The sequence below is a fragment of the Equus quagga genome, chromosome 2 (assembly GCF_021613505.1).
Source record: "Equus quagga isolate Etosha38 chromosome 2, UCLA_HA_Equagga_1.0, whole genome shotgun sequence".
In the NCBI taxonomy this organism is placed as follows: domain Eukaryota; kingdom Metazoa; phylum Chordata; class Mammalia; order Perissodactyla; family Equidae; genus Equus; species Equus quagga.
Genome location: NC_060268.1, coordinates 10,709,092 through 10,722,703, shown reverse-complemented (window position 1 = coordinate 10,722,703; position 13,612 = coordinate 10,709,092). Strand labels below are relative to the sequence as shown.

Genomic DNA, 13,612 nt, shown 5'->3' with positions numbered 1-13,612 from the left:
CGCCAGAAGACTAGGCCCGCGAGCCAACGTCTCGGACGACCCGGGGACTCAGGCCCGCCCCGGCCTGCGCTAAAAGCGGAGCGCAGCCACCAGCAGCTAGCTGGGGAGGGAGGGGACCGCCCGGCCGACTTTTCATTGGCCCGGAGTCACAAAGGCCGGCAGGCTCTCCCCCTTCCGGCCGCTGAGTGGTTGAGGCCGAAAAGCAACGCCTGTCGTCATTGGCTGAGGCCAGCTGTCAATCCGCCCGCGTCTCGCGGCGCGACCCGGCCAGGCGCGGCCTGTGGAGCAGTCTCGAAGCCTGCTGCGGGGAGAAGATGGCGGTCGCAGTGAGAACTTTGCAGGAGCAGCTAGAAAAGGCCAAAGAGAGCCTAAAGAACGTGGACGAGAATATTCGCAAGCTCACCGGGCGGGATCCGAATGACGTGAGGTAGGGCCGGTGGGAAATGCCGGCGCCGAGGGGCAGCCAGCAGCCGGGGGGACCGGGCGGGCGGCCAGCCTGAGAAGGCCGGAACATTGAGGCATGTGCCGGGCGGCGCTGGAACCCCGGCCTCGGCGAGCGGGGAGTCCTGAGGCTCCGCCGAGCGGCCCCGGGCTCGGCCGTGTGGGGAGGAGCGCGGGCCGCGCCCGGCGGGCTTCCCGCCCGTGGGGAGGCCGGGCGGCCGCTTCCCGCCCTCGGCCTGCAGGCCCGGCAGCGCCGCACAAAGCCGCTTCCCCCGCCCGGCCCTGTGCCCGCAGCCCTCCCGGGATGCGGCCGCCGCCTCGCCGCAGCCCCCTGCCCACGTGCGCCTTCTTGGGGTGGGCGACTTCAGGACCCAATCCGAACTCGTTGATGTGTAGTGGCAGCGAGGTCAACATCATTCCTGTGATGCTGGTCTTGGAGAAACAAGGAAGTTGAATAAAATGGGACCTCCTGCCCTGTTTCCAACACGTGGGTTCGAAACTGTCTTTTTGGAACTTTTCTGGTCATTTTCTCTTTGGGCTGCACGGCGCCCGTGGAAGAGTCTGGTGTCGTTAGACGTGTGCACATGCGATTTTTGTACTGATTTGTCGCTCTCTTGTAGGCCCATCCAAGCCAGATTGCTGGCCCTTTCTGGTCCTGGTGGAGGTAGAGGACGTGGTAGTTTATTGCTGAGGTAAGGTTTCCTTAGGACTGAATCCCTCTGCTAAGACTTGGGGCTTCCTATGTTAAGGTCATGTATCGGGTGAAACAAAAATCGTGGTAGAGCCAATGTTCGGAGTGTCTCGTTTGTTTTGTTTAAAGCTGCGACCAGGTGTAGTTTTCTGTGGACTGATCCTGGAACTTCATTTACATGCCAAACTAGACACGGGAGAAAATATTAAGTGTACCCGTTTTCTGTAAACTTAATTCATTTTTGTAGTTTTTAAAAGCATGCTTGCAAGTATCTCGAGCGAGTGTGCATTTAAGGTTACTTTGAATGAAAGTGTTAATTAAAAATTTAAATTTTCTTGCTGAATGGAGATATCATTTATCTTAAACTTCAAGTGCTTTATGTGGGGCTTCTTTAATTGCAGGCGTGGATTCTCAGATAGTGGAGGAGGACCCCCAGCCAAACAGAGAGACCTCGAAGGGGCAGTCAGTAGGTATGTTGGAGGCAAAGATTGTACAGGTGTGCTTGTGTGCTCTGTGTTCTGAGGTAGCATGCAAAGATAAATACTGTCAGATTGGGTTGGGTTAGAATGGAGTAGTATACCGTTTCCTCTGAGTCTGTTCCCTTGGTATTTGACTGAACTGAGAAAGCCAGTATCCCCCAGAACTCAGTTCTTCACTAACAGTAACAGATATTTTACCAAAAGAAAAGGTCACAAGAAGAATCAAGATTGGGAAAATAATCAGTCTGTGCCACTCTTCTGTCTGGTACTACAAAAATTTAACCAGCTTGAGAAATATATCATAGGAGATCACAGTTTGGATGTGGCATTGGTGATAACGTTTTATGCTTTTACTACCAGAGGAAAGAAGAAAATGGGATTGGAGATTGGTAGAATGAGGCTTCTGGAAATGAGTCCTAGAAAAGTAGTCATTTGCCCTTGGCATGCACTTAAGGCACATTCTACAGCGGTGGTTTAAATTCTTTTCCCTGTGTCAGGCTGGGCGGGGAGCGTCGGACTCGGAGAGAATCACGCCAAGAAAGCGACCCAGAGGACGATGATGTTAAAAAGGTAATTGAGATTGAAAGAACTTCTTTGAGGATGAATATAGTATTTTCACTTTGCTACGTTTGAAAGAGTGCCACCCATGTGCTAGTAAAATTACTGAGATTTCTTGTCTCTCGCAGCCGGCTTTGCAGTCATCAGTTGTAGCTACCTCCAAAGAGCGCACACGGAGAGACCTTATCCAGGATCAAAATATGGATGAAAAGGGAAAGCAAAGGTATCTTTAGTCTCCTTCTGGGGGAAAGAACTCCTGTCAAGTACGGCCATTTTAAGAAAACTTAAGGAATTGTTCAAGTGTCTATAGTATGTTTCTTTTAGGAAATGGTGGGCCTACATGAAGTGGAACATTGGAATTGAATTTTCTTTTTCCGTTCTTTAGGAACCGACGAATATTTGGCTTGTTGATGGGCACCCTTCAGAAATTCAAACAAGAATCCACTGTTGCTACTGAAAGGGTATTTATGCAGTAAATTTCCTTTTCTTCCTTTGTTTAAATTACCAAAGTAGTTGATTATATTTTTTAAAAAAGAGCTGAAAAGCTCTCGCAAGACTTCATTGCAAGCCTAAAATGAAGCCAAGGAAAAACTTATAAAACTTTCTGGAGTCGTTCTATTAACTGGTCTTTTTTTGATGTGCTGTGAAGTAAATGAGTGAACCTGGTTTTGTAGTGCAAAGAGCCCTGGTCTGTGAGTCAGGAGAACCTGAGATCTGCTCTCGGTTCTACCGCAGTCTCATTTCCTGGTCCTGGACGAGTCCCTTTACTTCTTTAGGCTTGAGAGTGCTTTCTCTCAAATAGGAGAGTTGAACTCAGTCTTTGTAACTAGTTCTGTAATTCTCTTTTTCAAGACTTATTTACACACTCAGAGGCAATACTTAGCACTCTGGAAGCAAAAGCATAAACATTACCTGCCCTCTACAGTTTATGTGACTGTGTCATCTTTCCAGAAGTTTTTGTTTTTTATTTATTTATATTTTTCTGAAAGATTTAAAAAATGTTTTCCTTTTTCTCCCCAAAGCTTCCCGGTACATCATTGTGTATTTTTAGTTGTGGGCCCTTCTAGTTGTGGCAGGTGGGACACCACCTCAGCGTGGCCTGACTAGCCGTGCCATGTCCGCACCCAGGATCCAAACCTGTGAAACCCTGGGCTGCCAAAGCAGGACGCACGAACTCAACCACTCGGCCACCAGGCCAGCCCCAGAAGTTTTTATTTTATTCAAGCTGCAAAATTGTGTCCTCAGAGTTGAACACCAACTTTTGCTTCTCAGGGGTGAACTATAGTAGAAAGAGAGGTGATAATTCAGTTATAGAAGGTTTATAAATTTTACTTTAGCATTTGTTTACTAGGGAATTTAGAAGGCTTAAAAGCATTTTAATGTTTGAAGAATAAGGCAGTAGATGTTTTAAAAGGAAGGGAGAGTTGACTAGTTTGTTAATTACTTCATTAGGACATCGCTTCTGTTAAATTCTTTGATTTGGTCAGAGAAATAACTGAAAATTTAATCTATAAAGGCACTGCTTTTTTTTTTTGGTCAATTTATGAACGAAGCTTAACTAAAAGTTGTGTTGAAATGGAACAGTTACTGATATTATGGCTAATAGCCTTGAAATTTAGATTTTTATGTGAACAAGCTTTGGTCCCCATTTCCTGAAAAGAGAAATTGCAATCAGCCTCAAATGCTAAGTGCTAAGTTTGAATTAGCTGATATCCTGAATTGCAAATGTGAGATGTATACAGATAGCTTGGGAAAATTGTAATGTTTCACATAATCAGGATGTGTAATAAGCTCTTAAAGATTATTATTTATCTTTAGCAAAAGAGACGCCAGGAAATTGAACAAAAACTTGAAGTGCAGGCAGAAGAAGAAAGAAAGCAGGTTGAAAATGAGAGGAGAGAACTATTCGAAGAGAGGCGTGCTAAACAAACAGAACTGCGGCTTTTGGAACAGAAGGTTGAGCTTGCGCAGCTGGTGAGTAGTATTTTGGAATTCTAAAATGGGTGATCATTCATGTTTACAAAAGCACTGACTTTTACCTTTTCTTTAGCAAGAAGAATGGAATGAGCATAACGCCAAGATAATTAAATATATAAGAACTAAGACAAAGCCCCATTTGTTCTATATTCCTGGAAGAATGTGTCCAGCTACCCAAAAATTAATAGAAGAATCACAGAGAAAAATGAATGGTAAGTGTACTGAAGCAGTCTGTTGAAATTTTCTTAATGGGTAAGGTAACACAACACACATTTGTTTCCTGTAATAATTGTGATTCAATAGTTGATTTTTTAAAAAAGTTATTCTAAGGTGCTAATATGTTTGGAGTGCAGGGGCGTTTGTTTCCTGATGAATTTTAATCTGAAACTTACATTGTAGGCAGTGCTTAATACATGTGAATTTCTTAAATGTTTGAGTGAGCTGGCTTCTTTTTGCTTGGTACTCTTAGTAACCAGATATAAATGCTAATAAAGTAAGGGGGAAAAGTGAACACTGATGTAGTCCATAGAGAAAGCATACATGGAAGGATGGGCATTGCTAAGATGGCAGTTGGATGATTTATCTCTCCTTGGGATCAGAAAAATTAATGCATCATATGATACCATGAAACTGATTCTGTTTAAAATAAATTTTATTTTTTATCTAGCGTGAAGTAAGATAGCAAAAGGTTGTTCTCTTTCCATCAGTTAGATAATGGGGTATAGTTTTGCCTGCTACTAATTTCTTAGTATATAGGTTTCCAGTGGATCTTTGCTTTTATCATTTTATGTCAATGTGTAATTACTTACTTGCCATTATCAGTCTGGTCATCATCTCTTTACAAAGACATTGAGATAAAGCTCAATAACATTTTCTGACCAGGTGTCAAATTACGACTTTGAATTTTCTTAATGATGGTAAATTTTACACATGTAAATTTTTATCCCTTAGCTTTATTTGAAGGTAGACGCATCGAATTTGCAGAACAAATAAATAAAATGGAGGCTAGGCCTAGAAGACAATCAATGAAGGAAAAAGAGCATCAGGTGGTGCGTAATGAAGAACAGAAGGCGGAGCAAGAAGAGGGTAAGGTGGCTCAGCGAGAGGAAGAGTTGGAGGAGACAGGTAATCAGCACAATGATGTAGAAATAGAGGAACCAGGAGAGGAAGAGGAAAAGGAAATAGGTATAGTTCATAGCGATGTGGAGAAAGAACAGGAGGAGGAGGAGCAAAAGCAGGAAATGGAGGTTAAGATGGAGGAGGAAACTGAGGTAAGGGAAAGTGAGAAGCAGCAGGATAGTCAGCCTGAAGAAGTTATGGATGTGCTAGAGATGGTCGAGAGTGTCAAAAATGTCATTGCTGAGCAGGAAGTCATGGAAACCAATCAAGTGGAAAGTGTAGAACCTTCAGAAAATGAAACTAGCAAAGAATTGGAGCCAGAGATGGAATTTGAAGTTGAGCCAGATAAAGAATGTAAATCTCTTTCTCCTGTGAAAGAGAATGCTAGTGCTCTCGAAATGGAAAATGAGCCTGAGGAAAAAGAAGAGAAAGAATCTGAGCCCCAACCTGAGCCTGTGGCTCAGCCTCAGCCCCTGCCTCAGCCCCCACCCCCGCCCCCATCTCAGTCCCAGCCCCAGCCAGTGCTCCAGCCCCATCCGCTCTCTCAGCCTGAGACTTTGCCCTTAGCTGTTTTTCAGCCACCTCCTCAGGTCATTCAGGAGCAAGGGCATTTACTGCCTGAGAGGAAGGAGTTTCCTTTAGAATCTGTAAAACTCACTGAGGTGACAGTAGAGCCAGTCTTGACGGTGCATCCAGAGAGCAAAACCAAAACCAAAACTAGGAGCAGAAGTAGAGGTAGAGCTAGGAATAAAACGAGCAAGAGCAGGAGTGGGAGCAGTAGCAGTAGCAGTTCCAGTAGCAGTTCAACCAGTAGCAGCAGCGGCAGCAGTTCCAGCAGCGGTAGCAGTAGTAGTCGAAGTAGTTCCAGCAGCAGCTCCAGTACAAGTGGCAGCAGCAGCAGAGACAGTAGCAGCAGCACTACTAGCAGTAGTGAGAGTAGAAGTCGGAGTAGGGGCCGGGGACATAACAGAGATAGAAAGCACAGAAGGAGCGTGGATCGGAAGCGAAGGGATACTTCAGGACTAGAAAGAAGTCACAAATCTTCAAAAGGTGGTAGTAGTAGAGATACGAAAGGATCAAAGGATAAGAATTCCCGGTCCGACAGGAAAAGGTCTATATCCGAGAGTAGTCGATCAGGCAAAAGATCGTCGAGAAGTGAAAGAGACCGAAAATCAGACAGGAAAGACAAAAGGCGTTAATGGAAGAAGCCAGGCTTTCTTAGCCTATTCTTTGCAGCAGAAGATTTCTTGATGAATAAAAGGATTACCTTTCCTTGTAAGGAGGATGCTGCCTTAAGAATTGCATGTTGTAAAAAATCTTTTTGGAAAATACAGACTGTTTGTTTACCAGACATTCTTGTACTTTTTGCATAATTTTGTAAGAGTTATTTATCAAAATTATGTGAGGTTCCAAAATATGTAAAATAATAATAATAAAAAAAGATTAACATCCCTTGTCATCTTTTTTAAATATCCTATACTCTTCAGTAAGAATCTGTATATTTTAATAGGTAAATCTTTAAGTCTGTTCCCTTCTAATTCTGTATCATACATTGCTTTTGTAGAAATAAATGTGCATTTCTTTCATTAGTTTTGAGATGTCCTCGTTGACGCTTGTATAATAAATATCCTCTTGATACCATTTTCAGCTTTTATCACTAGATACTGAACGTGATTAGAATGTCTTTGAAAGTTTCCTCACTTTTATTTGCCTTAGGCAGTTATTTTGAGTTGTCAAAATCAGATCTTTGCAGCTTTGAGGGGGAACATAATAGTTCTCCGTGAAATCATTTACTGTTTTTTCTAATCTCCCTTGTTATTTTAATCTAAGCATTTTCCCCTCCTCATCTTTAAACCACATATTTGGTAGATAACTTAAAATAGTATAATTTGGTTGGCATTTTCTTCGTGATTATGGGAGCATCATTCTTTTGTCTCCATGGTTACTTGTGTGATACAGCATATATATCTGTTAAAGAAAATAATCACTTCTTTCTAGGGGAGGGAGGTAGAAAAGTATATTCTAAATTTGGTTTTTGAGTTTGTGGTCTTGTCTTAACTTTTGTGTTGGCTCTAACTCTGAAACATGCCAATAATGTGTTTTCAAGAATTTTTGTTTAAGTATTGTATGAAAGTTTACAAAATGAAGGAAGTTAATCTACACTTGAATCTGTGAGCAAGATAACACGCAAGTGTACCAAGTGATTATTAACTTTGTTTTATAAATTTGTATGAATTTGGAGTATCTGTTGCCCATTACTATACATGTGCAAATAAATGTGGCTTAGACTTGTGTGACTGCTTAAGACTAGTACTTGTATTAACTTTTTGATGGCTTTTTACAAGACAGCACTTAAATTTCCTTTTTTGAATTCATAATTTAACATTGACTGTAGCTTTAGTTTTGACTAAATACTCATAATGCCTTCCCTTGACAAGGAAATGGTAACAGTGAAAATGTCAGCAGCATTTCTAGCATTGTGTAAATGTAAACAAACATGTTAAAAGAAAAAGCTTTAAAAAAATCCTTTCTTGGAATAATAAACAGGAAATGAGCAGAACTTCTCAAACTGCAGACTTAGCTACCTGCATCCCTGGGCCACTTGTTTCCACCAAGAGTCACTTCATCCAAAGATTTTAATACTTTCCAGCATGCAGTACAAATTTTCTTTTCCTATGTGTCGTGTGTCATGAGGAAAAGGTTTGTAAACACTTAAAAGGGATGGCCATAAACTTAACCTAGTTCTTAAAAAAAATTTAGTGAATCTAAAATAATTGCATGCATTAAGATCCTTTGTACAAATTAAGTATTGTTCACTTATTTTTACCCAGGAAAATTTGAACAATTGTGGTGCTAATAGAAAAGAGTAGTTTTGGCTTAAAGCTCAGTTGTTGGGAGTGGTGGTGATGGGGCTGTAATACATGGGGAGAAAAAAAGAGATCTTGGGAATACGAAGAGCAATTTTCAGTTATCTTAAGCTCTGCTGATGTATATATAAAGAATTCTAATTTTAATTTTACCAGCTTTTTTTAGTGGTGTGCATTTAGAAATTGGTTTCATTTTAAAAGTTGAATTTTGGGTTTTTTTTTAATGTTTAAAATTAATTCTTTATTCTTAGAAATGAAATATGGAATTTATATTCAGGGAACGACATAATTGGTTCCTTACGAAGATGAGGAATGTTAGAATGTAAAAGCAGTGGCAGTTTCCTAGGGGGAAAAGATATAACAGGGGTCTTTAGAGATTACAAATTAGTGTTGACAGAGAATTTAGAAGCTGAAGAGGGATAGGGCTGGTGTCTTAAGGACTGAAATTAGTTTGGAGCTCTGGTAATAATTAGCAAAGATATCTAAGGGGCTGTGTAGGAAACATCTCAGTTACTCTAAGGTTGCAAGGTTTGTGCAGTCACAGGAATTAGAAGATAAGATGATAATGAGCTCTATCCAATCTAGGGCTCTGTGCACTACCTCTAGAACTCGGAACTGTGCACATGTATACTCTGGTAATTTGAGCAAAGCAATAAATTGAGTTTATAAACTAATTGACAGTTTTAAAAGAAAGTTATTAATGATTACATGCTGTGGTAATATGGGCCAATGCCATCAGAATAACAAGTCACTAAAAGCTTCTCAAACGTATGTAAAAATAGAAAAGGTAAAGAACTGAAAACTTGAAGAACTAGGTGAGGACGTACTCTACCAGAAAACGAGTTTTTATAACCTACAGGAACTAAGACTGTGACAGCAGTGTAAGTGGAGTCAAATAGACTAATGAAATAGAATGAAGCCCAGAAAGAGATACTCACCACAATAGCTAAAATTGAAAAGAGTGGCAATACCAAGTGTTGGTAAGGTTGTGGAACAAAGGGAACTGTCGTATACTGCTGGTGAGAGAGTAAATTTGTATAACCACTTTAGAAAAGTAGCAATATCTGCTGAAATGCATTTCTGCATATCCTCTCTCCAAACAATTTTATTCCTGGGTATATATCCAAAGAAAAGTATGCACTGTTCACCAAGAGATGTACATGATGTCTCTAGCAGTATTATTAATAAATGCCTCAATCTGCAAATAACCCGAACGTCCCTCAACAGTAGAATGGACGAATTGTGGCATATTCATACCGTGGAATACTGTTCATCAATGACAGTAAATGTACTACGTCTACATGCATCAACATGGATACCTCCTACAACCACAATATTGAGCAGAAGCCGGGAATAAGAGAATACATAGGATTCTATTGGCACAAATCTCAAAAACTAATTTATGGTTTTAGAAATTAATCTATGGTGTGAGAAATCAGGATAGTGATTACGTTTGGGGAGAATGGAGAGGTTAATGATTGAGAGGGGGCATGAAGGAAACTTCCGGATTGATGGCAAAGTTTTGTTTCTTCACCTGGGTGATGGTTACAGTTTGTGGGAATCCACTGAGTTATATACTTAAGACTTGTGCACATTTCTGTACCTTCGCTATATTTAGGGCCATCTCCATCATGGTTATAGATTGTTATTACTTCTGAGTCAGCCAAAACAAGTTAGTCTCTCAATATATCAATGTTAACAATCCCAGTTTATCTTTTGAGTTATTCAGGAAACATTTATTGAAAACCTGTTTACTGAGTAAAAGGAAGTCACTTTCGGCGTTAGAGATTGAGTAGTAGTCCTTACCTTCTACTATTGAAAGAAAAACTTTAAGCTGATATTCTTTTACTGTGATCATAGTCTTTCATTCTACAAATATTTAAATTGAGCATCTGCTGTGTGCCAGGTGTGCAAATAGGAACTGGGAATTGAGTGGTGATTGAAAGGGAGATATTAATTTCAACATTTTCAAAGGAAAAAGCTAAGATAAAATAATTTCCTATAATACGTTAAGCTAAAGAAGTTGGGTTTTTTTTTCCTGAATTCAGTACTTTCAAATAGATCACATAGACCTCACTGCTTCCTAGAGAATAAAGATTCAGATGCATGTAATACATCGTGGTTTTAGCTTCCAAAGATTTTTCTCAGTTTTCCCACAAGAATATTTACCAAAACTAAGATTCTAATGGTTATATCATAGGTCAGTTTCCTATGAGGTGATACCTTCGTTTAATAAACAAATAAGTACTTACAATGAGAAGTGTTGTATGCTGGGATATTCATTGGCCCTGAGGGAGTTAGGGAAAACCTATGTTAAGGCAGAGGGTTTCCAGGGACAATGAGTAGAACATGTTTGGTTGGTTGTGGTTTGGAGAGATTTAAGGTTAGAGTGTAGGTAGCCCAGAATGTCAGCCTATGGAGTTTGTACCTCATCATTTTTCAAAGTATATTCAGTTAAAAAATATATTAAAAGTCTAGTCAAATACGTTTCAGAAATTACAGCTGTATATCCCTTCCTTAGAGATTTATAATGTATATCAGCATATTAAAGACCCTGAGAAATTCTGTGGCAGATCATACCATTTAACTTTGTGTTCTATGTTCATTTGACCGTGGAATTATTTTCTCATTTAAATGGAAAACTATTAGAAGTTTTTAAGTTAGGTTTTTGATTAAGAATTAATAAAATAAAATTCATGTTTTAAAACTTATTCTTCAATATAAACAAATAAAAAGATTATTCTTCCAGTTCTCCCCTTTTCCTGTTATTATAGGTTTTATTTATCAAGAGAGGAGGAAAATAGAGTAGGAGTATAACATGGCCGGTGAAAGACCCTAACAACCTTGATGCTGTAACCAGTGCCGCTTAAACTGATTTTCCCAAATTCCTCTTGTCTGTAGAAGAGAGAAAATGCCCACAAATGGAGTATAAGGATGAGCCCAAAGCACAAAATTTTTGGTTTTTTAAGGGTTTGGATTTTATTTTTTTTATTTATTTTTTAACGATTTTATTTTTCCTTTTTCTCCCCAAAGCCCCCCAGTACATAGTTGTGTATTTTTAGTTGTGGGTCCTTCCAGTTGTGGCATGTGAGATGTCGCCTCAGCATGGCCTGATGAGCGGTGCCATGTCCACGCGCCCAGGATCCGAAGCAGTGAAACCCTGGGCCGCCAAAGCAGAGAGCACAAACTTAACCACTCGGCCACGGGGCCGGTCCCTGGAATTTATTTTTTAAATTCATAAAATTTATATCATAGTTCAGTGTTATGCTGAATTAATAGAATTATGTTTTAAATTACTTATAATCAGGAAAAAAATAGCTCAAAAATTTTCCCACTTATCTTGTTAGTTAATAAGCTAAACTGCTCATATATTGAACTTTTCAATTTTGGGACAAAACATGTGAGAGGTTCACCCTCTGGCGATTTACCCTATGGCAATTTCTTTCTATGTTACCAACAAATGTTATAAATGGAGAAAGAGAGCTGGAAAGTGGCTAGAAATATATTATAGTGTGTGGTTTTCATGCTACTCTTGATTGAATTTTCACTGAGTATATCCTGTTGATGATAATTCAAGTGTTAAATACTGAGTTTCTGACCTGCTGGTTTCTTTCACTCTAATATGGGGAATTCTGAAAGAACTTTCTGGAAGAAGAAAGATGAGTGGTGATGATATTCCTTTAATATAAGTTCCCATGCTGTTATTTTCATCATTTTCTTATAACTTCTCAAAGGTGTGATTTTCTTCACATGAAAACGAACTAACAGGTATGAATGACCCCAGAGTAAGGTCACCTCTTCATTCCAAATGCAAACTTCATTTTTACAGCAGCAATCTTTCCACACGTGCTAAAACATTCACAGTTTTTTCTTGCCTTTGTTAATCGAGATCATTACAACTTGAAAAACCAACTGCTCAACAAGCCAACACTATGAGATACTCTTTATCATTTACTTTATCCAGGTTTTTTTTTTCCCTCCTCCGAGGAAGAGTTGCCCTGAGCTAACATCTATTACTAATCCTCCTCTTTTTTCGCTTGAGGAAGATTAGCCCTGAGCTAACATCTGTGCCAATCCTCTGTTTTTTGTACGTGGGACACCTCCGCAGCATGGCTGGTGCGTGGAGTAGGTCCTTGCCCTGGATCCAAACCTGCAAACTCTGGCCACTGAAGCAGAGCGCATGGAAATTTAATCACTTGGCAACAGGGCCGGGCCCTACTTTATCCAAGTTTTTACAATTAGTATGATATTTCTTTCTTTTACATTTGCGTTGTGAAATACAACTACAAAAGGGTGACTATGGTGAACACCCATGTCACCACCACATGAGTTAAGATACAGAACATTGATGGTAATTTAGCAGCATTTTGTGAGTCCCTCCTCCATTGGATCCTTCCCCCGAGGACTTGTGATAATCATTGCATTACTTTATAATTTGAATACCTGTGCATGCATCCCTAAAGATATATCTTAAAAATCTCACTTAACTTTGCCTGATTTTGTATTTTATATAAATGAAACCATACTACACTTATTTGTGACTGACTTCTTTTGCCTAATCGTGTTTGTAAGAATCATCTGTTGTAGTCAATCCTTTCCATTGCTGTATAGTGTTCCGTTATACATATGTATACACACACGGATATCTATGAACATAATTTATTCTTTACATTTTTGCTAATGATTCTTTGCGTTCTTTCCAGTTTGTGGCTGTTACAAAAAATATTGTTTGTAAATATTCTTGTACATCTCCTGCTGCATATGTGTGAGAATTTCTCTAGGACAAATATCCCAGGAGTGACATTGTTAGGTTATTGGGTTTATTGAACGTTACCAGATATTGCCAAACTGGTGTCCAAAGTGACTGTGTTCACTGTCACTTGAGCCGTCCGTGCATGGATCTTCCTGTTACTCTATTTTTTGCTTTTTGGTTAGTATCTTGTAATTTGAATTTTAATTTCTAAGATTACTAATGCATTCAAACATGTTTTCATAACCTTATTATTGGCAATTTGGACTCATTTTTTTATGAAGTACCTGTTTCTTGCCCATTTTTCCATTGGGTGATGTATTTTTTTAATTTATTAGTAGGAGTTCCATATATATTCCAGATACTAGTCCTTTGTTGGTTATATTTATCACAGATATTTTCTCCCAGAATTTCTTAATTTTAACATAGTCAAAACTATAAATCATTTACATCTTAAGAAATCTTCTCCTACCCTGAATTTGTGTGCATATTCCCCTATATTTCATTCTCAGAGCTTTATATGTCTGCATTTCACACTTAAGTCTTTAAATACTTAGGTTTGAATTTCACGTATGGTATAAGGACTCCAATTTCTTTCCTTTTTTTCTTTTTTTAAACAGATGGCTTACCAGTTTTCCCATTACAATTTTTTGAAAAGACCTTTCCAGTTGGGTCTGTTTCTGGGTTCTCTACTCAGTTCCCTGGGTCTGTTTGTCTATCTCTGAAACCA

At 39.5% G+C, this 13,612-nt stretch overlaps 1 protein-coding gene across 1 annotated transcript; it reads left to right on the top strand.

Annotated features, from left to right (window-relative positions):
• The first annotated feature begins 271 nt into the window (after positions 1-271).
• Positions 272-7,570, top strand: PNN (pinin, desmosome associated protein). The gene is made up of 9 exons (XM_046654520.1): positions 272-427; positions 1,062-1,133; positions 1,534-1,602; positions 2,109-2,181; positions 2,298-2,392; positions 2,555-2,630; positions 3,988-4,143; positions 4,220-4,358; positions 5,098-7,570. Exons 1-9 carry the CDS (start codon positions 315-317, stop codon positions 6,462-6,464), a joined length of 2,160 nt encoding a protein of 719 aa, XP_046510476.1. The 5' UTR covers positions 272-314; the 3' UTR covers positions 6,465-7,570.
• The last annotated feature ends 6,042 nt before the right edge of the window (positions 7,571-13,612 follow it).

Excerpts from the sequence above, each read along its gene's own strand:
- PNN (XM_046654520.1), top strand. The coding sequence starts at position 315 with ATGGCGGTCGCAGTGAGAACTTTGCAGGAGCAGCTAGAAAAGGCCAAA. Across the intron at positions 1,134-1,533 it reads CGTGGTAGTTTATTGCTGAG|GCGTGGATTCTCAGATAGTG; the intron begins GTAAGGTTTCCT and ends CTTTAATTGCAG. Across the intron at positions 2,393-2,554 it reads GATGAAAAGGGAAAGCAAAG|GAACCGACGAATATTTGGCT; the intron begins GTATCTTTAGTC and ends TCCGTTCTTTAG.